The sequence below is a fragment of the Carettochelys insculpta genome, chromosome 1, assembly GCF_033958435.1.
Source record: "Carettochelys insculpta isolate YL-2023 chromosome 1, ASM3395843v1, whole genome shotgun sequence".
Lineage (NCBI taxonomy): Eukaryota > Metazoa > Chordata > Testudines > Carettochelyidae > Carettochelys > Carettochelys insculpta.
Window position 1 is genome coordinate 47,145,120 of NC_134137.1, and position 26,526 is coordinate 47,171,645.

Consider the following 26,526-nt stretch of genomic DNA (forward strand, 5'->3'; position numbering starts at 1 on the left):
TCCATAATTTAATCCCATTCTACCACTGTTTCTTGTCACTGTGGAAGATGAGTATTCGTACTCATTTCACTGGTCTCAGGTGGAAGGACACAGCACAGCCTCACATATTGCATCAGGGTATCAGACAGCCTCTCAGCTTTTCTGGTTTGATAGTAGGTCAGAGCTAAACTCCAATGAAGAATGGGCTTCAAAATGCCACCTACTGTAGCAGACATATGCATGGTTCCTACATGACAAAAGAACACATTGAATAGGATTTTTTCATCCAGAGAAGGTCTCCCTCTGAGGAATAATTGAAGTGGCCCTGTATTTATTATGGAGTTTCAGACTGTATTCAGAAAAGTGGTCCTGATTCCCTCTGTTAGCCCACCCACTCTTAAACGTATTTCCTTTTTCAAAATTCCTCACTTGCTTCCTCTTATCTTTTGCATCAAATTCAGGCTTCTTATCCAACCTCTCATTTCTTGATTTTCACCAACTCTACCTGGCTTACATTTCTTCTAACATCTATTTCCCACATTTACTCTTTTGAATTCACTAGTGAATTATACATTGCTATCTTTTGTGGATTTGTGTCTTCTTCCATTCTTCTGAGTCTAGGATCCTCTCTATATTCCCTATGTTCCAGACGCCAATTATTTCTACTTCTTCTTCGAGTGTCCCCGTGGGTGCTCCACATTAGGTGTCGGGCTCGCCCGGCGCCGCAGATCGGATCTTCCAAGCAGTTTCTGCCGGACCGCGCATGTGCCGGTGCGCGCCGCTCCCTTGCGCGCTCCTGGCCACGTGCACGATCTGGTCCCCGCCAGTTCCTCTTAACCGCCATCAGCTGCAGACAGAATCCGACTAGGCTATGGCCAAGTTAGCGTATTCAATGGTTTTAACTGTTTTTCTTTAAAGTTTTCAAGTTCTTAGGCTACTGTTAAGTTAGCCAGTTGTTATTTTCAAAAAAAAAGAAACAACAAGCGGGACGGCATTCAGTCCAGTCCTAGTAACAAGCGGAGCACCGGAGGCCAGGAGCCTAGGGCCATTAGCCCTCCTGCCGCGGCAGGCTATCGGAGAGGGGGAAAACAGCACAGAGAAGGTGCTAAGTACCCCATTAACAACTGAAAGACTCACCAACAATGTCCTCTTCAGGATTCAAGAAATGTGAGTCTTGCCGAGAGGCAATGCCAGCGTCTGATGGGCACAGTCACTGCATAAGGTGCCTTGGGGAGTCCCATGTCACGCAGAAATGCTCCTTCTGTGCAAAATTAACAGCCAGAGCAAGGAAGGACAGGGAGATGCGGCTTAAAATGCTGCTCTTCAACAAGGCCCTCCAGCCAGACGTGCCGGAGTGGCTGCAGCAGGAGGGACCCTCCGGGGCCCATAAAAGGAGAGCGGCCTCCCTCACCCCATCAGCGCAAAAACGGAGGAAAGTCTCCCCAGCCCGATCCCTGCCGGCAGCAACAGCGAGCGGGACGGGAGGAGCGCACAGCCCCCAGCCGCAGCAACAGCTGATCGGCGGCGGCACGGAGAGCCACGTGGAGGTGGCTCAGCCTCTGATAATCAAACAGCCGCCCCGCACCGCAGGCAGGGCGGTGGCTAAACAAGCACCGGTACCGGCGGCACCGCAAGCAGCGGCACCAACCTCCGGGGAACCGGCGGTGCAGAGCGCGCAGGCACACAGCCTGCAGGCACCGGAGGACACTGCCCATGCAGCACCGCCCATAAGCGTGCCGAGCACAGCGCGGATGGGGCCGAGATCCCCTACACGTCAGGGGGCGGAGCTACCCCCTCAAGGGAGGGGGAAGGCTGCACACAAAACAAGGCACCGCAGCCCCTCTCCAGACAGGGCTGCAGAGTTGCTTTCTCTCAGCCCTCCGCTCATGCTGTAGACTCCAACTAGAAGGCAGGGGTCCCCCCTAGCGTACCCGGAGCCCCCATCTCCATTTTTACAACCAGCCTCGCCCTGGCTGGGACCACCTTCACCCTTCCTGGGGTTTGAGCCGCTGGAGTACTATCACAAATCGCTCTCTCCAGTGTCCCACGTCTCTCGACGATCTCGCTCCCCCAGACGCAGAGGGTATGCACCAAGGGAGTGGTCTAGGTCACCTTCCCAAGAACAGTGCCCATTCTGCCATGGTCGCCCCTATCACGTGGGGCATAGACACCACCGGCAATCTACCAGGGAAAGATCCCCACAGATGGTCCCGTATCCCCGAGGGCAATCGCGAACGGGGACAGAGACTCAAGTATCACAGGGGGAACTGGTTATGGAACCCCGAGATTTTCCCTTGCAAGCTTCTAGCGAGCGGATGTACCATCACCAACAGGAACCGGAAGGGTCCAGAGAGGCGTACCCTAGTGGTTCCTCGCTCTCCTCCCCGGACGAGGCTACGGCCCCGGGGGACATCCATCCTCCAGATGATCTCAAATAGTTTCAAGAGCAGTTTAAGAGGGTGGCCTTCACGCAAGGCATCCAGACAGCAGAGGTGCAAGGAAACACCATAAGCTCCTCAAAAATCTGAGACCTCCGGCCTCCTCCAAAATAGCAATACCGCTTGATGAAGCAATCTTGGAGTCCGCCACTATGATGTGGCAGACCCCTGCGACTATTCCGCCTGTCCACAAGAGAGCGGATAAGAAATACTTCATGCCAGTGAAGGGCATGGAGTTCCTGTTCAGCCACCCACAACCAAATTCCTTGGTGGTGGAGTTGTCGCAACAAAGATCAAAGACATCTCAATTCAAGACAGGGGGAACAGACAAAGATGCCAAGAAGCTAGAGCTGTTCGGCAGAAAGGTCTACTCCTCCTCCACTCTACTGTTGTGAATGGCAAATTACGCAGCGCATCTAGCGAACCATAATTTCGACAACTACACTAGGTTAACCTCCCTCATGGACTCGCTTCCAGAGGACAAGAAACCGGTGCTCAAGGCCATCTTGCAAGAACGCTACGCGGCCTCGAGGACGGGAGTTCAGATCGCCCTGGATGTTGCGGACACAGCAGCATGCTTCACAGCTAAGGCAGTGGTGATGCGAAGGGAGTCCTGGCTCCAGACTTCGGGTATACCGAGAGATCTGCAGGCAAAGATAGTCGATCTTCCCTTCGACTCGCAGAAGCTGTTTGCTGAATCAATTGACTCGGTCCTTTATTCCAGTAAAGATTCAAGAGCCACACGTAGGACCCTGGGGATTTACACCCCTCCATACAGAAAGAAAAAGTACTACCCTCAACAAAGATGGTACTAGTACCAGCAACAGCGTCCCCAGTACCACAGGGGTTACGAGCAAGGGCGACATCAACAGCACCAGCAGTACAGAACTCCCAGGCAACGTTCCCAACAGAGCTGTGCGTCCTCAGGGCAGGGCCAAAGGCCACAAGTTTGACACACAGATCCAGGGCTGCGCCATCACTACCATCGCACAAGGTCATCCGAAGCAGTTATTCCACCATCGCCTCCGACCATTCTACGACCAGTGGCAAAGGATCACCACAGACAAATGGGTGCTGGAGATCATAGCCACGGGGTACGCCATCCCCTTCCAGTCGCTCCCACCGCCACGACCTCCACCCAGGCCCCACCTCCAGGAGGCCTCCCACGTAGCGAGACTCAAGCAGGAGGTAGACCATCTCATGCTCATAGGGGCAGTGGAAAGAGTGCCGGAGCAACTGCAAGGGAAAGGGTTCTACTCGAGGTACTTCCTCATGGAGAAAATGACAGGAGGCTGGAGGCCCATCTTAGATCTTCGAGGCCTCAACCGGTACATGCGCAAGCAACGCTTTCGGATGATCACAATCGCCTCCATCCTTACGGCACTAGACGATGGAGATTGGTTCGCAGCCCTCGACTTACAAGACGCGTATTTTCACATAACTATCCATCCGGCTCACCGACGATTCCTCTGGTTCATGGTAGGCAAAGAACATTTTCAATACAAGGTCCTACCGTTTGGCCACTCCTTGGCCCCCAGAGTCTTCACCAAGACCTTGGCAGTGGTGTCAGCCTACCTGCACAGACAGGGGGTATTTATATTCCCGTATCTGGATGACTGCCTACTCAAAGGGGCCTCGAAGGAGGAGGTACTACGCATGATACGCGTCACAGCAGGCGCGTTCTCTTCGCTCGGCCTGGTTCTCAATCTGGCAAAATCAAAGATAGACCCCACACAGGACATAGAGTTCATAGGGGCACGCATAAATTCTATTACAGCGAGAGTGTATCTACCAGAGACTCACTTTCGGGCCATCGGCTCCCTCGTGCAAGTCATCACCTTCAGCCCTATGGTGCCGGTCCTGATGTGCTTACAGCTGCTGGGCCACATGGCAGCGGCAACATTCGTAGTACAGAACGCCAGGTTACACATGCGCAGCATGCAGCACTGGCTGGCGAGCGTATACAAACCGGCAGCACACACCGTTCACAGGGTGGTGTCGCCCACAACAGAGGTGCGCAAATCCCTGCAATGGTGGGTAAACCCCAAGAACTTGCTAACAGGGGTACCCTTCCACCAACCACAAATATCGGTTTTTCTTACTACAGATGCCTCCCTCATAGGGTGGGGAGCACACATGGGTGAAGAGGTGACTCAAGGGCTGTGGTCCTCCACGGAGCAGTCACTGCACATAAATATACTGGAGCTCAGAGCAGTGTTCAACGCCTGCAGACACTTTCGAGACCATATACAAGGCAAAGTAGTCGGGATCAGTACAGACAATACCTCCACCATGTTTTATATAAATCGGCAAGGAGGAGCTCGGATCTGCTCACGCAAGCCCAGGGGTCCATAGTGCATCCGCACCCCCAAGGCCTGCGACTACAAGCGTGGTTAATCCATGGCTCAGCTCCCTAGAGAGCACATGTACGGAGGAAGTGCAACAAGTCCTAGAAAGTAGCAGAAGGACTTCCACCAGGAAGACCTACAAGCAGAAATGGACTCGCTTCACGGCATGGTGTTCTACCAGACAGCTAGCCCCTCTTTCGGTGCCTATACCTGTAATGTTAGAGTATTTACTGGACCTCAAGAGAGGAGGACTCTCACTATCCTCGTTAAAGGTCCACCTTGCCGCCATTTCGGCGTTCAGACACGAAGAGGAAGGGCACACGGTGTTTGCCCATCCCATGGTTACCAGGTTCCTCAAAGGGTTGGTAAACCTATACCCCCCTCGGAAACCGCTTCCACCTTCGTGGAACTTGGACCTGGTGCTGAATGTGCTAACGGGACCACCATTCAAGCCTGTGGCCACGGTTTCCCCCCGCCTCCTTATGATAAAGACGACCTTTCTTCTCGCAATCACGTCAGCTTGCAGGGTGAGCGAGCTTGCGGCAGTTATGGCAACGCCACCCTGCACAGTATTTTCCAAGGAGGCGGTAACCATATGGCTGCATCCAGTCTTTGTTCCTAAAGTTTCTTCTGAGTTTCACATTAACGAACCTATTGTTTTACCCTCGTTTTATCCAAAGCCTCATAACTCTAACAAAGAGGCGTGCCTACACCTCTTGGACGTGAGGAGGGCGCTAGCCTTCTATATAGACAGGACCAAGTCCTTCCGGAAAACGGATAGACTCCTAGTCTCTCTCGCTCCCAAATCAAAAGGAGAAGGTCTCTCTTCGCAGAGAATCTCGAAGCACATCGTATTCTGCATAAAAATGTGCTACGAACTCAAAAAGACTCCTTTACTGGCCACGCCCAGGGCTCATTCCACTAGGGCGGTGGCGGCATCAACAGCCTTTTTCAAGGGCGTTGTGCTAAAAGACATTTGCAGAGTGGCGACCTGGTCATCCTGTGACACCTTCGCCAAACATTACACCCTTCACAGGGTATTCCAAGAGGATACCCGTCTCTCGACAGCGGTCCTCTCGGGGACAAGCTGCACATAATCCGATTACCCACCTCCTATCTTGGGTTACTGCTGGGTAGTCACCTAATGTGGAGCACCCACGGGGACGCTCGAAGAAGAAAGAAAGGTTACTCACCGTAGTAACTGTGGTTCTTTGAGATGTGTTCCCGTGGGTGCTCCACTACCCGCCCATCCTCCCCGCTTCGGATCTCTGTTTAGTGTTTTGCAGGAGCATCCGAGGCGGTTGGTCAAGGAACTGGCGGGGACCGGATAACGCACGTGGCCAGGAGCGCGCAAGGGAGCAGCGCGCACCGGCGCATGCGCGGTCCGGCAGAAACTGCTTGGAAGATCCGATCTGCGGCGCCGGGCGAGTCTGACACCTAATGTGGAGCACCCACAGGGACACATCTCGAAGAACCACCGTTACTACGGTGAGTAACCTTTCTTTTCAAATCCCACCTCATAAATCACTTGATCCTAAAAGACAGCAAATGCTAAGCTGTATCAGTAAAAATGTTGTTATTTTATCATTCCCATTATAAACTACAATAAAAGTGCCATAAAACAGTCCTGACTTTCCTAGTGTTTTATGTCTTTCATTTGTGTTGCCTGTCTGTACAGTACTGCAAGCTCTTCAGGATGGAGACACATGCTCCCATGGTACTGTGTCTTCCAGATGCAACGCCAATCTGGGGAATATATACAGCCATTAGTCTTTTGTCTTGTGTGAATTTTACAGCATAAGGCATAGGAGGGGGAAGAAAAGCTATTCATCCTGGCATTTTTATTTTGTGGACCTAGATGTCCCCAGAAGACAGTAGCATCTCTTGCACTGGCCCTGGTCATGAGTGGGCGTGGAATACCAGCACCTATGTTAAAGGCATATAGCACAGTGTCCATTTTAGTTTCCTTCCATTTTCTCTCATTTTCTCCAGTCAGAATCTTTCCTTCAGAGAAATGTAAAATTTACATGTGGCACTAACTTACCTGGTAGCCTGTGGAGCAGCCTTTCCCCTTCATCTTTTTCCCCTTCCAAGACTATTTCTATTTCACTGAGCAGGGAGCTAAATGTTTTAATTCCCTTATCCCATGCCAGTGTGGGTATGAACCCTACTTATTTCCTCCCTTCTCTTTAATTGCAAAGCCTATAAGTTAGAAGTGCAACCCACCTGTCTGGAAGCTCTGCCAGTTATATACTCGATGTCCTAGAATCACAGAACTGGAAGGGACTTCAAGAGGTCATTGAGTACAGTTCCCTGCCCTCTTGGCAGGACCAAGCACCATCTAGACCAATGGTTCTTAACCTTTACTGCAGCCTGCACCCCTTTGGATCTCAAAATATGTTCTCACACCCCTTATCAAAAATCAAAAATGGAGATAGGGAGCCTACACACTTGTACATGTATATTAAATATATGTGAAACAGTTTTGTTATTACTCACCACAAATAATTTTGTGCACAGTAGGCATAGAAAAATACACAAGTACTATCCAGAGATGCTGTGGAGTTTTGTTGTGGAAATAAACTGTAGCCAATGTGCTAACAGTTAGTGACTAACTGAATTCAAACAAAGCCATTGTGCTGTCACATCATCATGTGCGCATGCATCAAGAAGTACCCCACAACATGGTGATATACTGTATTTTGTAGTGAGATAATTTCACTACAATTACCTTAAAAACTTGAAAATATTTTTGTTTGTATATTACGGTAATCATTAAAACATGTATAATGTTAATAAATACATAGGTTTGATGAAACAAAGTAGATGTATTTACATGCCTGTGCTTCATTTGTGTGTTCGATGATTTTTCTAAAAAAATCTGGCATGTCTCACATCCCCAGAAAGAGCATCAAGCACCCCCTAGGAGGTGCATGCACCCCAGGTTAAGAACCACTGACCTAGACCTTCCCTGATAGGTGTCTGTCTAACCTGCTTTTAAATATCGCTAGCAGTGGAGATTCCACAGTCTCCCTAGTTAATTTACTCCAGTGTTTAACCACCCTGACAGGAAGTTTCTCCTAATGTCTAATCTAAACCTCCCTTGATGCAGTTTAAGCCCATTGTTCCTTGTGCTATCTTCAGAGGCCAAGTAGAACGTTTTTTCTTTGTCTTCCTTGTAACCCTCTTTGAGGTACTCGAAAACTGCTATCATGTCCCCTCTAAATCTTCTCCTTTCTAAATAAAACAAGCCGAGTTCTTTCAGTCTTCCCTCATAGCTCATGTTCTCTAGACCTTTAATCATTCTTGTAGCTCTTCTCTGGACCTTCTTCAGTTTCTCCACATCTGTCTTGAAATGTGGTGCCCAGAACTGGACACAATACTCCAATTGAGGCCTACTGATCACTGAGTAGAGCAGAAGAATGACTTCTCGTGTCTTGCTCTCAACACTCCTGTTAATGCATCTCAGAATCATGTTTGCTTTTTTTGCAACAGCATCACACTGTTGGCTCATATTTAGCTTGTGGTCCACGATGACACCTAAATCCCTTTCCACAGTACTCCTTTCTAGACAGTCACTTCCCATTCTATATGTATGAAGCTGATTGTTCCTTCCTAAGTGCATTTGCATTTGTCCTTATTAAAATTTATCCTGTTTATGTCAGACCATTTCTCCAGTTTGTCCAGATCATTTTGAATTATGACCCTATCCTCCAAAGCAGTTGCAGCCCCTCCCAGCTTGGTGTCATCATCTTCAAAGTTAATAAGCATGCGCTCTATGCCAATATCTAAATCGTTGATGAAGATATTGAATAGAACTGTTCCTAAAACAGATCCCTGCAGAACCCCACTTGTTATACCCTTCCAGCATGACTGCGAACCATTAATAACTACTCTCTGAGAATGGTTATCCAGCCAGTTATGCACCCACCTTATAGTGGTCCCATCTAAGTTGTAGTTGTTTAGTTTATTGATAAGAAGTTCATACAAGACCGTGTCAAATGCCTTACTAAAGTCTAGGTATACCATATCCACTGCTTCTCCCTTATCCACAAGATTTGTTATCCTGTCAGAAAATGCTATCAGATTGGCCTGGCATGATTTGTTCTTCACAAATCCATGCTGGCTGTTACCTATCACCTTATTTTCTTGGAGATGTTTGCAGATGAATTCCTTAATTATTTGTTCCATTATCTTTCCTGGCACAGAAGTTAACCTGACTACTCTGTAGTTTCCTGGGTTTTTCTTTTTTCCCTTTTCATAGATGGGCACTATGTTTGCCCTTTTCCAGTCTTCTGGAATCTCTTCCAACTTCCAGGACTTTTCAAAGAAGATAACTAAAGGCTCAGAAACCACCTCTATCATCTCCTTAAGTACTTGCAGACATCTAATTTTTCTAAGTAATTTTTAACTTGTTCTTTTTTATTTTATCCTCTAAACCTACCCCCTTCCCTCTAGCATACATTATGTTAGGCATTTCTGCGTTGGCCTTTTTGGTGAAGACTGAAACAAAGTAGTCATTAAGCACCTCTGCCATTTCCAAGTTTCCTGATGTTGTTTCTACTTCCTCACTGAGTAGTGGGTCTATCCAGTCCTTGGTCTTCCTCTTGCTTCTAATATATTTATAGAATGACTTCTTGTTACCTTTCATGTCTATAGCTAGTTTGAGCTCATTTTGTGCCTTGGCCTTTCCAATCTTGCCCCTACATACGTGTATTGTTTGCTTATATTCATCTTTTGTGATTTCTCCTAATTTCTACTTTTTATATAACTCCTTTTTGATTTTGAGATCATTCAAGATCTCCTGGCTAAGCAAAGGTGGTCTTTTACCATATCTTTCCTATGCAGTGGTATAGCTTACTTTTGGACCCTTAATAATGTCCCTTTGAAAAACTGCCAACTCTCTTCAGTTGTTTTTTCTCTTAGTCTTGCTTCCCATCGGACCTTACCTACCAGCTCTCTGAGTTTACCAAAATTTGCTTTCCTGAAATCCATTGTCTCTATTTTGCTGTTCTCCCTTTCACTATTCCTTAGACTCATGAACTGTATGATTTCATGGTCACTTTCTACCTTCCACTTTCAAATTCTCAACAAGTTCCTCCCTATTTGTTAAAATCAAATCTAGAACTGCTTTCCCCGTAGCAGCTTTTTCCACCTCCTGAAATAAATAAAATGTCATCCATGCAGTCAAAGAACTTTCTGGATAGTCTGTGCCTCGCTGTGTTAGTTTTCCAACATATGTTGGGATAGCTGAAGTCCCCCGTCACCACCAAATCCTGTGTTTTAGATGATTTTGTTAATTGTTTAGTAAAAGCCTCATCTACCTCTTCTACCTGGCTAGGTGGTCTGTAGTAGACCCCATCATGACATCACCCTTGTTTTTATCCCTTTTAACCTAATGCAGAGAGTATCAATATGTCTGTCTCCTGCATCCATCTCCACCTCTATCCAGGTGTGCTCATTTTAAATATATAAGGCAACACCCCCTCCCTGTTTACCCTGCCTATCCTTCCTGAGTAAATTGTACCCTTCTATACCAATATTCCAATCATGTGTATTATCCCACCAAGTTTCTGTGATACCAATTATGTCATCGTTGTGTTTGTTTATTAGGATGTCAAGTTCTTCCTGCTTATTACCCATTCTTCTTTGAGTGTCCCCGTGGGTGCTCCACATTAGGTGTCGGGCTCGCCCGGCGCCGCAGATCGGATCTTCCAAGCAGTTTCTGCCGGACCGCGCATGCGCCGGTGCGCGCCGCTCCCCCGCGCGCTCCCGGCCATGTGCGCGATCCGGTCCCCGCCAGTTCCTCTTAACCGCCGTCGGCTGCAGACGGAATCCAACTAGGCTAAGGCCAAGTAGTGTATTCAACGACTTTATCTGTTTTTTCTTAAAGTTTTTTTCAGGCACTTAGGCTACTATAAGCTAGCCGGTTGTTATTTTGTAAAAAAAAAAAAAAAACAACGAACAAGCTAGGAGAGGGACAGCTCAGCCAGTCCCAGTAACAAGCGCTGGAGGCCAGGAGCTAGGGCTATCAGCCCTCCTGCTAAGGCAGGCCATCGGACGGGGAAAACGGCACAAAGAAGGTGCTAAGTACCCACTTAAAAACTCAAAGACTCACCAACAATGTCCTCTTCAGGTTTTAAAAAAAAAAAAAAAAATGCTGCTTCTTGATAAGGCCCTCCAGCCAGAAGCGCCGGAGCGGCCGCAGCAGGAGGGACCCTCCGGGGCCCTTAAAAGGAAAGCTGCCTCCCTCACTCCATCAGCGCAGAAACGGAGGAAAGTATCTCCAGCCCGATCCCTGCCGGCAGCAACAGCGAGCGGGACGGGAGGAGCAAGCAGCCCCCAGCCGCAGCAACAGCTGATCGGCGGCGGCACGGAGAGCCACGTGGAAACGGCTCAGCCTCCAATACTCAGCCAGCCGCCCCGCACCGCAGGCAGGGCGGCGGCTAAGCAAACGCCGGTACCGGCGGCACCGCAGGCAGCGGCACCGACCCCCGGGGAACCGGCGATGCAGAGCGCGCAGGCACGCAGCCTGCCAGCACCGGAGGACACCGCACATGCGGCATCGCCCTCAAGCGTGCCAAGCTCGGTGCGGACGGGGCCGGAATCCCCTGTATGCTCCCCAGCCCGATCCCTGCCGGCAGCAACAGCGAGCGGGACGGGAGGAGCGAGCAGCCCCCAGCCGCAGCAACAGCTGATCGGCAGCGGCACGGAGAGCCACGTGGAAGCGGCTCAGCCTCCGATAATCAGCCAGCCACCCCGCACCGCAGGCAGGGCGGCGGCTAAACAAGCGCCGGTACCGGCGGCACCGCGGGCAGCGGCACTGACCCCCGGGGAACCGGCGGTGCAGAGCGCGCAGGCACGTAGCCTGCCGGCACTGGAGGACACCGCACATGCGGCACCGCCCTTGAGCGTGCCGAGCTCGGTGCAGACGCCGGAATGCCCTGTATGCTCCCCAGCCCGATCCCTGCCGGCAGCAACAGCGAGCGGGACGGGAGGAGCGAGCAGCCCCCAGCCGCAGCAACAGCTGATCGGCGGCGGCACGGAGAGCCACGTGCAAGCGGCTCACCCTTCGATAATCAGCCAACCGCCCTGCACCGCAGGCAGGGCGGCGGCTAAACAAGCGCCGGTACCACCGACCCCCGGAAAACCGGCGGTGCAGAGCGCGCAGGCACGCAGCCTGCCGGCACCGAAGGACACCGCACGTGCGGCACCGACTTCGAGTGTGCCGAGCTCGGTGCGGACGGGGCCGGGATCCCCTGTATGTCAGGGGCGGAGTTACCTCCTCAAGGGAGGGGGAAGACTGCACACAAGAGGAGGCATTGCAGCCCCTCTCCGCACAGGGCTGTGGAGTTGCTTTCTCACAGCCCTCCGCTATGTTGCAGACTCCAACTAGAAGGCAGGGGTCCCCCCCCCCTTGGCCTACCCGGAGCCCCCTTCTCCATTTCTGCAACCAGCCTCACCCTGGCTGGGACCACCTCCACCCTTCCTGGGATTTGAACCGCTGGACTATTAGGCAAAGTCGCTCTCTCCGGGGTCTCGACGGTCTCCCTCCCCCAGACGCAAAGGGTATGCACCAAGGGAGTGGTCTAGGTCACCTTCCCAAGACTAGTGCTTATACTGCCATGGTTGCCCCTACCACACAGAGCATAGACACCATCGGCAATCTACTAGGGAAAGATCCCTACGAACGATCTCGTACCCCCGAGGGCAATTGCGACCGGGGACAGAGACTTAAGCATCTCAGGGGGGACTGGTTATGGAACCCCGAGATTTTCCTCGCACACCTCTAGTGAGTGGGTGTACCATCACCAGCAGGAACCGGAAGGGTCCAGAGAGACGTACCCCAGCGGTTCCTCGCTTTCCTCCCCGGATGAGGCTACGGCCCCGGGGGGCGTCCATCTTCCAGACGATCTCAAACAGTTCCAAGAGCTGTTTTACGAGGGTGGCCTTCACGCAAGGCTTCCAGACAGCAAAGGTGCAAGAGCAACACCATAAGCTCCTCAAAAATCTGAGACCTCCGGCCTCCTCCAAAATAGCAATACCGCTGATGACGCAATCTTGGAGTCCGCCACTATGATATGGCAGACTCCTGCGACTATTCCGCCTGTCCACAAAAGAGCGGAAAAAAAAAAAAAAAAAAAAATACTTCGTGCCCACGAAGGGCATGGAGTTCCTGTTCAGCCACCCACAACCAAATTCTTTGGTGGTGGAGTCGTCGCAACGTGGGGGAATAGACAAACATGCCAAAAAGCTAGAGCTGTTGGGCAGAAAGGTCTACTCCTCCTCCACGCTACTGTTGCCAATGGCAAATTACGCAGCGCATCTAGCGAACCATAATTTCGACAACCACATTAGGTTGACCTCCCTCATGGACTCGCTTCCAGAGGGCACGAAACCAGTGCTCAAGGCCATCATCCGACCATTTTATAACCAGTGGCAAAGGATCACCACAGACAAATGGGTGCTGGAGATCATAGCCACGGGGTACGCCATCCCCTCCCAGTTGCTCCCACCGCCATGACCTCCACCCGGGGCCCCACCTCCAGGAGACCTCCCATGTAGCGAGGCTCAAGCAGGAGGTAGACCATCTCATGCTCGTAGGGGCAGTGGAAAGAGTGCCGGAGCAACTGCAAGGGAGAGGGTTCTACTCGAGGTACTTCCTCACGGGGAGGCCCATCTTAGATTTTCGAGGCCTCACCGGTACCTGCGCAAGCAACGTTTTCGGATGATCACAAACGCCTCCATCCTTACGGCACTAGACGATGGAGATTGGTTCGCAGCCCTCGACTTACAAGGTCCTACCGTTTGGGCTCTCCTCAGCCCCCAGAGTCTTCACCAAGACCTTGGCAGTGGTGTCAGCCTACCTGCACAGACAGGGGGTATTTATATTCCAGTATCTGAATGACTGCCTACTCAAAGGGGCCTCGAAGGAGGAGGTACTACGCATAATATGTGTCACAGCAGGCACGTTCTCTTCGCTCGGCCTGCTTATCAATCTGACAAAATCAAAGACAGACCCCACACAGGACATAGAGTTCATAGGGGCACGCATAAATTCTATTACAGCGAGGGCGTATCTACCAGAGACTCGCTTTCGGGCCATCGGCTCCCTCGCGCAAGGCTTCACCTTCAGCCCTATGGTGCCGGTTCTGACGTGCTTACAGCCGCTGGGCCACATGGCAGCAGCGACGTTTTGTAGAACAGAACGCCAGGTTACACATGCGCAGCATGCAGCATTGGCTGGCGAGCGTATACAAACCGGCAGCACACACTGTTCACAGGATGGCGTCGCCCACAACGGAGGTGCGCAAATCCCTGCAATGGTGGGTAAACCCCGAGAACCTGCTAACAAGGGTAACCTTCCACCAACCACACGTATTGGTTTTTCTTACTACAGATGCCCCCCTCATAGGGTGGGGAGCACACATGGGCGAAGAGGTGACGCAAGGGCTGTGGTCCTCTATGGAGCAGTCACTGCACACAAATATACTGGAGGTCGAAGCAGTGTTCAACGCCTGCAGACACTTTCGAGACCAACTGAAAGGCAAGGTAGTCGGGATCAGTACAGACGATACCTCCACCATGTTTTATATAAATCGGCAAGGAGGAGCTCGGTCCCGTGCCTTATGTGTAGAAGCAGTCCGGTTGTGGAACTGCTGCATCGCCAACAATGTAACCTTGAAAGCCTCGTACTTACCAGGCGCTCGCAATGTGAAGGCAGACCAGCTGAGCAGGTGTTTCCCACTCACGCACGAGTGGCAGATCCGTCCCGATCTGCTGCAACCGATTTTTCCACGCATGGGGTTTTTCCCCAGATAGACCCTGTTTGCTACTCAGCACAACAAGAAGTGCCCACGATTCTGCTCCAGGGCAGGACTGGGACGGGGGTCCCTGAGGGATGCCTTCGCGATCTCATGGAGGGGCCCCCTGCTTTACGCTTTCCCTCCCACAGTGCTCATCCACAAAGTGTTGCAGAAAGCCAGGAGGCAAGGAACCTGAATGATCCCGATAGTCCCAACGTGGGATCTACAGCAATGGTTCCCCCTATTCCTGCGCATGTCGGACCGGCCACCGATGTCCCCTCCGGTGGCGCGGGATCTGCTCACGCAAGCCCGGGGGTCCATAGTGCATCCGCACCCCCAAAGCCTGCGACTACAAACGTGGTTAATCCATGGCTCAGCTCCCTAGAGAGCACATATACGGAGGAAGTGCAGCAAGTCCTAGAAAGTAGCAGGAGGACTTCCACCAGGAAGACCTTCAAGCAGAAATGGACTCGCTTTACAGCATGGTGTTCTACCAAACAGCTAGCCCCATTTCGGTGCCTATGGCTGTGATATTAGAGTATTTACTGGACCTCAAGAGAGGAGGACTCTCGCTATCCTCGTTTCAGGTCCACCTGGCCGCCATTTTGGCATTCAGACACGAAGAGGAAGGGCACACGGCGTTCGCCCATCCCATGGTTACCAGGTTCTTCAAAGGGCTGGTAAGCCTATACCCCCCTCAGAAACCGCTTCCACCTCTGTGGAACTTGGACCTGGTGCTTAATGCGAAAAGGGGACCACCGTTTGAGCCTTTGGCCACGGTTTCCCTCCGCCTCCTTATGATGAAGACGACCTTTCTTCTCGCAATCACGTCAGCTCGCAGGGTGAGCGAGCTTGAGGCAGTTATGGCAACGCCGCCCTGCGCTGTTTTTCCAAGGAGGCGGTAACCATACGGCTGCATCCAGCCTTTGTTCCTAAAGTTTCTTTCTGAGTTTCATACTAACGAACCTATTGTTTACCCTTGTTTATGCAAAGCCTCATAACTCTAACAAAGAGGCGCACCTACACCTCCTGGACGTGAGCAGGCGCTAGCTTTCTATATGGACAGGACCAAGTCCTTCCGGAGAACGGATAGGCTCCTAGTCTCTATCGCTCCCAAATCAAAAGGAGAATGTCTCTCTTCGCAGAGAAGCTCTAAGCACATCGTATCTTGCATAAAAATGTGCTACAAACTCAAAAAGACTCCTTTACTGGCCACGCCCAGGGCTCATTCCACTAGGGCGGTGGCAGTATCAACAGCCTTTTTTTTTCAAGGGCGTTGCGCTAAAAGACATTTGCAGAGTGGCGACCTGGTCATCCTGTGACACCTTCGCCAAACATTACGCCCTTCACAGGGTATTCCAAGAGGATACCCGTCTCTCGGCAGCGGTCCTCTTGGGGACAAGCTGCACATAATCCGATTACCCACCTCCTATCTTGGGTTACTGCTGGGTAGTCACCTAATGTGGAGCACCCACGGGGACACTTGAAGAAGAAAGAAAGGTTACTCACCGTAGTAACGGTGGTTCTTCGAGATGTGTCCCCGTGGGTGCTCCACTACCCGCCCATCCTCCCCGCTTCGGATCTCTGTTTAGTGTTTTGCAGGAGCATCCGAGGCGGTTGGTCAAGGAACTGGTGGGGACCGGATCGCGCACATGGCCGGGAGCGCGCGGGGGAGCGGCGCGCACCGGCGCATGCGCAGTCCGGCAGAAACTGCTTGGAAGATCCGATCTGCGGTGCCGGGCGAGCCCGACACCTAATGTGGAGCACCCATGGGGACACATCTCGAAGAACCACCGTTACTACGGTGAGTAACCTTTCTTTCTTCTTGCATTTGTATAAAGGCATCTAAGACATTGATTTGCTTTTGCCTCCCAGTTCTGCCTAGTCCCTCTTTTTTCTCTGCTGTTATAGCCCATGGTCCCTCCCATTTACAACCCAATTCCCAGGTCTCCAGGTTTTTTTACTTACCTGTGGCTTTGGTCACCTGTCTTCATCGAACCTAGTTTAAAACGCTCCTCACTAGGTTAGCCTGTCTTGATCCAAATACATCCTTCCCATTCATCAAAAGGTGAATTCCATCCCTGCTTAGCAGTCCTTTATGGAATAGGATCCATGATTGAGTAAGCCAAAGCGCTCCTGGCAACACCACCCCTCCTCGCAGCTAGGCACTCACCTCCAGGATGCACCCGTCTCTGCCTGGGCCCCTATCTTTGACAAGAAGAATTGAGGAGAACACCATCTGCACTCCCAACTCCATCACCTGTACTCCCAGAGCCCGGTAGTAACGGGTAAAAAGGGATGTGGTAGTATGAAATGCAAGAAAGGAAGGTTACTTGTAACCAGAGTTGCACGAAATAGACTCTGCACATTCACACTCTTAGGATGTGCCAACTGATGCAACTTGGATGGTGGATTTTTCTCATAGTAATACCTGCTAGATACATGCACTTCCTGCTGTGCCCCTCAGCCTTTGAACATGTTCTGAGGGTATAAAAGGAGACATGCTGCTTGTTGCACCCTCAGTTCCATCCTCCTTGATGAAGTCCAGAGATACTTTTCAATTAGGAACCAGGGGAAAATGGGAAGGAATTGTGGAAATGTGTCCATCTCAATAAACTGGTTACAAGTAAATAACCTTCATTTCTTCTTCAAATGTCCTCTGCATATTCCCACTTGTGGAATAGTTTGGTAAACAATATTGCAAGGATGGAGGGAGCAACACAGAGACCTAATTAATGACTAAAATACCATTCAGACAAAGTACCCATCAGATCTGGCTGCCAAATTTAATGTAAACTATTCAGTGAGAGTTTGAATTGAATTCCGAGTGCCAACTTTACTTATTTCAATAAGAAAAGTATTTCTAGCATGTGCTACAGGCACAATAACTGCCAAAGTATATTGAGCTCTAAGACTCAGGAGAAGAGAGGGAAGACTGATCTAGCTAGACAAAGACTGGGCAAAAATAGCTTGTCCTTTACAGTGATCACCATACAATATAAGTAACTCAGAAGAGGGCCTAAAGTCTTCAGTTTTGTGCAGATGAGATGATAGTGCTCCATTTGCATCTAAAAATGCAGTCTGGATTCATCCTTTTGTTTGGGGGGTTTGGGAATGAATACTGGTAAATTAACATACTGCCTGTGGAGACTCAGGACACAACAGGCCAGGAAAGCAGCATGGCACAGCAGGAAAGAGCATGTAGTGAGAGAAAGAAGAGGCAACCACTGCTGCCACAGCATGCTTATCCCTCAGCCCAGGTAATCCCCTGGGCACCATTACTCGGGGAGGGGGTAATGGGTCAGGGCCTGCAGTACAAGGAGGGTGCCCTGAGCCCCATGCCTGGGACACTGGGGAGGGGGTTCCCCCAGGCCCCTCTCCTCTTGGGATGGTCCTGCTTGCTCTCACAGGTTGTTCCAGCACTAGTGCCTTGTCTACACTACTGAGCTTTGTCAGTGCAAGTTCTCCCAACTTACGGACACCGCCATAATGAAACCACTGTTGCATGTCCACCTTTGTGCTCCTCCTGTCTATAGAGCATGTCCACAGTTCCAGCTCTTGCACTGACACAGAGACCAGTGCATTTGTGGGTGTTGCTACCAAAATGTACTAAACATTGTAATCTTGAGGCCATGCCACCAAATACTCAAGGGGGTTGGGAAAAAATACTTTTTGAACCTTGTGATTATAGGTGCTTCACTTTAGGAGCACTTGTGTCCCTGCATTGTAGGATCAGTTGTGTCTGATAGCACTGCCTGTTGGATTGCACATTCACCCCTCTCTATCTTGTGCCCACAGGAGATACTAAATAGCACTGCTCAGTCCAATGTGCAGTGTGGGACAGAATCTCTAGCACAACCCTTCATAGGAAAAGCTTTACTGCTTTTAGGAATGTTTAGCATATCTGTTAAAAGATTTTTAGGGGTTTCTCTGCTGTGACCACCCCTGTAAGTGACAGGCCCTCATCTTATATTAATTCCTTGGGAAAGGAGCACATACCACGGAAGTGCACCAATTTCCTCTGCTTACAGGCAAGGACCTGATAGAAGTATGACATGAAGCTAACAGTTTTAGTGACGGAGAGTGCATTTTGGCCAGACACAGACGCTGACTACACTATGGCTGTGTCTACACTACTACCTTCCTTCGAAGGAAGGATGGTGATTAGGGTGTTGGGAGTTTACTAATGAAGTGCTGCCATGCAAAATTTTGAGGAGTAAGGGGACTTGAAAGATGCCCTGGCACTTCGAAGTACTGGTGGGTGAGCCATGGCTAGACGCGTACCAGTACTTCGAAGTTTAAAACTTCGGAGCTGTCGCCGGGGGACTTTGCTTAATGAAGTGCCGCCTATACACCGCAGCACTTCATTAGCAAACTCCCCACACCCTAATTACCATCCTTCCTTCGAAGGAAGGTGGTAGGGTAGACAAACCCTATTTCTCCCATGCAGTGTTTGACACCGGCACTGTCCTCTGCTGCTCCAAACTTTTCCATGTCTTGAAAGAGAGAGGCAACAGACTCTCACAAAGATGAAAAGAAGTGAACCTTGAGCTCACCCACCAAGGAGTCATTATTAAAAGTAGTCCCCCAGAAGTAGAACCATGTGTGGACACAAATGGCTGCTTGTAGATACAGGTACCTGTGAATAGACATCAGTATCCATTGATCCAATGTTTATAAAAAAACTTATGAGTCGTCATTCATATACGTGCATCATTTTGTATTTGAAGCTATAGCAATTGGCTATGCACTCGTTTTCCAAATGCCTGCTTCTGAGAAACATCAGCATGAGGCTTGGATGGCTTGTTGTGCAAGGACTGCTAGTCAAATGAATAGAGGTACTTGACTGACAATGGCATTTTTGAGGTAACCTGGTAACAAAAGGATTCCTCAAGGGCTTCCAAAACCTATACTCAGAAGTCCATCTCAGGCTGCATCTACACTACGAGATGAATTCAAATTTAAGGCCGTTAGCTCGATATTACCATGTGACTGTCTTCACTGAAAATACCATTAGCTCAATTTAGGGAGCACTGATATCAGGATTACAAAATCACAGTTACCTGACGGGTATAGTGTCAAGCTTGAATTGAGAAGTTCGATTAAAGACCAGCGTGGAAGCGCCACGTCCTAAAATCGAATTTATTAGTCTCCACTGATCTCCCTTATCTATCCCACAAGGCTGTGATGCAGCACCTGGCTCCCAGCTCCCCGCTACTAGTGGGAGCTGGGAAACTGACCAGGCTGCTGAACTCCTGTGGCAGGGGCCAGGAACCCCATGGCCAGGCTGCTTGAGCTGGTGTGGGGCTAGGCACACTCCTGCCAGGCTGCTCGAATTGGCACAGGGCCAGGCACTCTGCAGCCGGGCAGCTCACGCCACCACAGGGTCAGGAACCATGTGGCTGGGCTGCTCGAGCCGGCACAGGGCCAAGCACCCTGTGGCCAGGCTGCTCCAACCATGCACAGGCCCAAGCACCCCACAGCTGGGCTGCTCGAGCCAGCACAGGATCAGCCACCCTGCCGCCAGGCGGCTCATGCCAGGGCAGGGCCAGGCACCCTGCCGCTGGGCTGCTCGAACCTCCATGGGGCCAGGCACCCCATGGCCAGGCAGGGACCTGCAACCAGGCGCCCCCAGCCAGTGGGCTTCAGCAGCTTTTCCATGGGCCCCAATGAGTGGCAGGGGTTTGTTTCTCTTTTTAAGAGGTTTTTTTTTAGCGGGGCGGGGGGGGGGGGTTGGGTGTTTTTGGAGGGTTGTTTTCGGGAGGAATTTTTTTGGGGAAGTTGGGGTGGACTGGGGTTGGGGGAGCCTGTGCAGCGGCAGAGTAAACCCTCACTTTTATGGGACTATGGGGAAGAATGGACAGCTCTATTAGTCCAGTAAATGGAGGGTTTACTGTACTAGCAGGAGCCACGAAATTGACCAGGGCTGCTGTACTGTCAGTTTCCTGGATCCCCCAAGCTGCTGAATCTGGGGAATTGACAGCACTGCTGCTCCTGGCTCAGAATGCAGGGCTGAGGGGACTGTGGGATAGGTTCCCCCACTGCGCTGCTGCAAGAGTCAGTGTTTGGTGATTTCTCTGTGGAAGCAATGTGTCCAATTTGTTGGGAGCCCGTGGAAAGTGAGGATACTCAAAATTGAATTTAGAAAAACTGGCATTATAAAATCAACTTTAATAAATTCAAATTGATACTGTAATATAGATGTAGCCTCACTCCGCCTTGGGATCTCAGGCTAGTTGTACGCTGCCTTGCCAGCTCCCTGTTTGAACCCAGGGTGATCTGTTCCTATATACCTGCCCATGCAAACTGTCTTTCTCAAAGCCATCACATCTACTTAACAGAGAGGTGAAATTTTTCATCTGAGTTTTATTGAGTTTTTCTTCTCAGTTTTCTTCCGTGATAAGGTCATGTTATGGCCACATCCAAAGTTCCTAACCAAAGTATCATCATCATTTCATCTGAACCATCCTATTCACCTTACAGCTTTCTTCCTAAAACTAAATGAAAATAAGCAAGAAACCAATTGCACACCTTAGATGTTAGAAGGGTGCTGGCCCTCCTATTGCAAAAGAACTAAACTTGCCAAAAAGTCAGCATAAACGTTAAAAAAAAAACCTGTCCTATCCAACCAAAGTCTGGATTTCTAAGTAAATAATGCTGAATACCGAAGTGGGAAAAGTCATGATTTCTTTTACAAATAAAAGTCCATTAATCTCATGTAGTTGAAACGATCAATGATTCAGTTAACATGGTCCCTTTCTGCCACCTTCTGGCACAGCTGTGTTTGAAAAGGTTCTGTTACAATATATGTTTGGCATATGTTAGACATTAAGTTGATTACTTTCAGCTATTTCTGAGTATTTTTGGCAGATTCATTTCAGATACTTTCCAGACAAGACTAGTTGTTGTAACTTTCCAATGTTAGGCTACTTACAGAGTGCATATAAATGAATTGAATGAAATCCTGGCCTCATTTAAGTCAGTGGGAAAACTTAAATGACATTAGAGTTTTACTAACTGTTTTTAGAATGTTTTGGTTTATATCAAGTGAAATATATAAAATAAATTTACAGATATGAATATTTGTCAGAACAAATTATGTCTCATTGAAAATTTCACCTTAGAAATTTATTTTAGAGTATTTGTACATAAAGAACCATATAATATGATCTTGAGTTCTTTCTGAACTGTCATACGAGATACTCTACACTGTTTCAAGCCTGCTTAAAGAAATAGGAAACTATCATCTTTTACAGAGTTCCTCATATCACTATCTCAGAATGTTTCATATGTCCAAAAGCTTTTTTTCAGTTATTTTACAAAATAAAATTTTTAAAAATATGCTACAACCAGATTTTCTCTACTTGGTTTCAGATTGGAATCACCAACTCGGTCTTTAAGCATGAATGCACCAAAAGGGATTAATATTAAAGCGCAAGCTGGCAATATTGAAGCTCTCTCTCAGATGGATATCAAATTGCACAGTCGTGATGGAGTGGTTAGTATGATAAATAATATTTTTATTACTGTGTTTCATACTCATGCAGTCTGATATTGTCATCAATGACAATAACCTTAAGTCTAGACTAGAAGGATTTGTTGGGAGAAGTTTTAGTCAGAAAATATCTTCCAACAAAACTTCTGTCAGCAGATCACAGCCAGACCACAAAAGCAGACTGAAAGAGAGACCCACTCTGTCAACAGACAGCAGCCGGACTGCCTGGCCACTCTATCAGCAGAACAGCCAACCAGAAGCATAGCAGACAGAGTTGTCCAGTGTCCTGGAAGCCCTCTCTTTGGACAGAAGGTCCCCTGGAATGTCCAGGCCGGCTTTTTGTTGACAGGTCTCCGTTGACAGGGGCATTCTTCCTCATGGGTAGTGGGGTACAATTGTCGATGAAAGTGCTGCATTCTGTCAACTTACTGTTGACAGAATACCCTTGAGAATCTGGATACTCCGTGAGTTTTGTCAACAAAACTCTAGTCTAGACATAGCCTAAGCCATTTTAAAGAGACTATTATAATTATACAAGTGTTAATGATAGTTTCAGGTACTGATGCCGTAACAATACGTTTGTTTATAAGGGAAGGGTTAAATAACATTATAAAAGGATACAGTATTGAACGAGTTTAGGAAATGCAAACAACCTGATGCGTATTCAATACACCGCTTGACCTGCTCTCCATCCTGGACCTAACCAAAGGGTACTAGTGGATCCACTCACACCCAGATCTAAGGAGATAATGGCATTCTTCACTCCCTTGGACTCTGACAAATCCAAAGAATGTCCTTTTTCCATGTTGCTCCCACTGCATTCCAGTTGCTTATCTGGTAACTTTGCATTGTAATGTACAGTCACAATGGGCAAACCCAATTACAACATGTGGTTGCCATATTAAAGTTGCTCAAAGAGGCCGGCCTGATGGTGAACCCTGCTAAATGTCACCTCAGGAGGGATGACACCACCTACGTTGGGTATGCATTGGGAATAGGCACCATCCAACCCCGATTGGAAATGTCTAAGCCCTCCAGTAGTGTGCCCCTCTGCCTTAAAAACAAACAAAACAAAATAAGTACACCAGTTTTGGGGGCTAGCCAGTTATTATCACTGCTTCATGACAGGCTTCTCCTCTACTGCAACCCCTCTCACTGATCTCCTAAAAAATGAAAGCCTGAAAACAATTCAGAAAACCAGGGCCCATGATGCAGCTTTCCAAGCCCTACTGGCTCAGTTCTGTCAAGAACTCATTTTTCATAGCCCTGACTTCACAAAGGAGTACTTGTTATAAACAGATGCCTCTGACTGGGGCATGGTATCTGTTCTCTCTCAGATAGTGGGAGGTGACGAACACCCATCCTGTACATCAGTAGAAAGTTATTCCTCAGGAGAAGGCCAACTCTGTGATAGAGAAGGAAGCATTAGTGGAAGCGCGTGGTGGATTCACTCTACTATTACGTCCTGGTCAGACACTTTAACCTAGCCCCCCTCCACTGGCTGCATGCAATGAAGGACACAGACCCCAGAATCATGAGGTGTTAACTCTCCTTCTTACTTTCAGATTCCTTCTCCTTCCAGATCCAACACCAGGCTGGGAGGGCTCACGTAAATGCACACTTCTTCTCCTGGGAGGGTGGAGTACAATTGTGAGGGGTGTGGTGCAATTCTGAAAAGGGTCAGGAGGGGTGTGTGTGTACATGAAGGAACAGAGAAAGGAGCATCTGGCACTTCAGGAGTCCAGCTAGCCCTGCACCGATTTACTTGAAACCTATGCCAGGCCTGGAGTAGGAAAAAGAGGAAGGAGCTTTGCTCCATTTTGGGCTGAGCAGTAAGGACGCAGGAGCTTAGTTCGGTGGTCTGAGGGCACAAACCAGATCCTGTCCACCCAGTAGCCCCAGGAGTAAGTAAGCCCCTACTCCCACCTGGAAAAGAGGGGAATCTATTGAGAAACCCCAACTAAGGGGAATCTGGACTTTCTAGGCCACTCCCCAAACTTTAGGATATCAGTGGGGAGTGGCTCAGACTTCCTCAGCCAGAAACACAGGGGGGAAAAGGGGCCAGCTTTTACCTACCCACCTACTCAGCAACCTACCACTAGACTGCTCAGCCTCCAGAGACCCAGCCACAAGTATCATACCACCTAACTTTTAGGCCTTTAGAATATCACAATCACAGCACTGTGATCCACGAAGTCTGCATTAGTGCCTTGTTCCATCTATCATGAATGAAGAGAGAGAAGTATCTAAGACTGCACTTCACAAAAGACAATAGCCTAATGCTGTGTCTATACTAGAGAACTTAGCAGCAGCACAACTGTATTGATGCAGCTGTACCACTGTAAGATCTCTCATGTAACTCTACACCGACAGGAGAGAGCTTTCCCACCAGCATAATTAAACAATCCCCAGTGAGCACCAGTGGCTATGTCAGTGGGACAGCTTCTCCATGTGACATAGGCCTGTGCATACTACTGCTTACATTGGCAAAACTTGTGTCACTCACAGAAGTGCTTTTTCCCACCCCTGAGTAACGCAATTGAACCAACATTGGTGTAAGTGTAGAAGTGGATTAAGTGGGGAGTTGCCTAAACTAGCCAGTGGGAGATGCTGACAAGAGAGATGAGTGCTAGGCCCTGCCACTCATGGAGATAAACTTCTCATGGCAGCCTGGACTTAGGCATCTAGCTTTACTTCAGTTCTTAGCTGTGAACTATCTACTTACATTAGGTATCTAAGGCATTTTTATGCTGGCAAGATGTTGCCTCAAAACCTTTTGTATCAGTTGTTTGAGTACTCCTGTGAGATGCATGAGACTTCCAGTTCAAACTGCCCTCCACAAGATGAAGAGAGTGGATTTGAATGCACATCTTCCAACTTCCAGATGAGAACCCAAACCACTGAGCTGTGGGATAGGCTGACCATGGGCCTTCCTCATTCTCTCTTATTGAAGCTTCTGCTCTGAGAACTAAAAGAGTTTTTCTCCAAGTAGGGAAAGTTGAGAAGTCCATTGAAGCCACAGAAATATGGTTTTTAAGGAGGAGGTTATGTATTCCATGGACAGCTAAGAGGATGAATTAGTCCATTTTGATTAAAGCACAGTGTAGGAGATCATTGCTAGTAAGGACAAGGACGAGACAAGCAAAATTTGTAGGACACGTAATGAAGAAATTAGGACTTGAACACCTAGTAACGATGGGGAAATTAGATGGTAAACGGGGTAGAGGTAGGCAGCGAGAGAAATTATGGGATAGTATTACTTCCTGGTTACGGTGCAGAAGCACTGCAAAAATGCTAGAAAGCACTCAGAATAGATAGAGGTGGAGGGCCATGGTCGCCTGCGCTGGTTGGCATGACATTAAGGGAGGAAGGAAGCATCCCTATGGGTGTTTCACTCTACACCCCATACACCTCAGATCGGAGGGTTTAGGCAGCAGTGTCTTTTCATGCCCATTGCAGCCTTATGCATTGCATTGTTCTTTCTCAACAACAGTGTCCTGAGACTCAGGAGTGTGTGAGCTGAGCTTACCTCAACTGCATTTGCCTTCATTCTTACTAGTAGTGTTAATACTTCGAGTTTCTTTCATGTTAGTTGTAGTAATTTAAAATTTTATAGCTTTTTGAAAAAACTTTTAAATAATTTTACTTGTACTTTGGGGATAAGGAATGTTGTCCTTTCACCTTTTTTTCCTTCATTTTTTTGTTGCTCCCCCTCAGAACAACTTGAATCCTAGGAGGATATGCCTGTTTTCCCCAGGATTACATACTGTCTTATGCCAAAAGGCTATCCTGGGCAGAGACTGACATTCCTGGTGTGTTCTTGGCCTTAGGGAGTGATCCCTTCTAAAAGTGTAATTTGTTTCTGCAATTAAAATTGAGGGCAAGAAAAATACAGGAACTTAAACTATGTTTCCTTATAATGTACATTCCAGCCAGTTTCTCCCCAGGATCAGTGGGTGATCAAAGCAGCAGTGAGACACAGGACAATTCTTCTAAATTGGTACTGGGATCTAATACGACCTCAATACCCAGAACTTCAGCTTTGCAAAGACCATATCAGCACCTGTTGGCCATTCACCAGAATGCATTAGCTTTTCCATCAGACATGCCACAGATAGCTCTACCCACTTGTCTCTTCAGTTTCAGTACTCCAAGGCTATGTCTACACTACATTCTGCTTTCCAAAGCAGACGGTAAATGAGGGAGATCAAAAATGCAAATGAAGCACTGATTTACAAATCTCATGCTTCATTTGCATAATCTCACACAATCACGTTTCCGGAAGAGGCTTTTCTGGAAACAAAAACAGCCGTGTAGACAGTGTTCCTTTGAAAACCAACCCAATTTGGTCTTATCTCTGTGACGCTTCCACCTCTACCAAGTGGCAAGGAGGAGGAAGACAATTAGCATGTTTCATCAGTCACCCATTTTGTTGTTCCCTTCCATTATCAAGGAATCAT

General features: G+C 48.9%; 1 protein-coding gene across 6 annotated transcripts in view; it reads left to right on the forward strand.

Annotated features, from left to right (window-relative positions):
* The window catches only part of SGCG (sarcoglycan gamma), a 170,428-nt gene that overhangs the window by 110,144 nt on the left and 33,758 nt on the right, over positions 1–26,526 (forward strand). For all 6 annotated transcript variants that reach the window (XM_074985525.1, XM_074985530.1, XM_074985499.1 and 3 more), the window contains one exon: positions 21,946–22,069. In XM_074985525.1, coding sequence (XP_074841626.1) covers positions 21,946–22,069 — 124 coding nt within the window. The remainder of the gene's footprint in view (positions 1–21,945; positions 22,070–26,526) is intronic.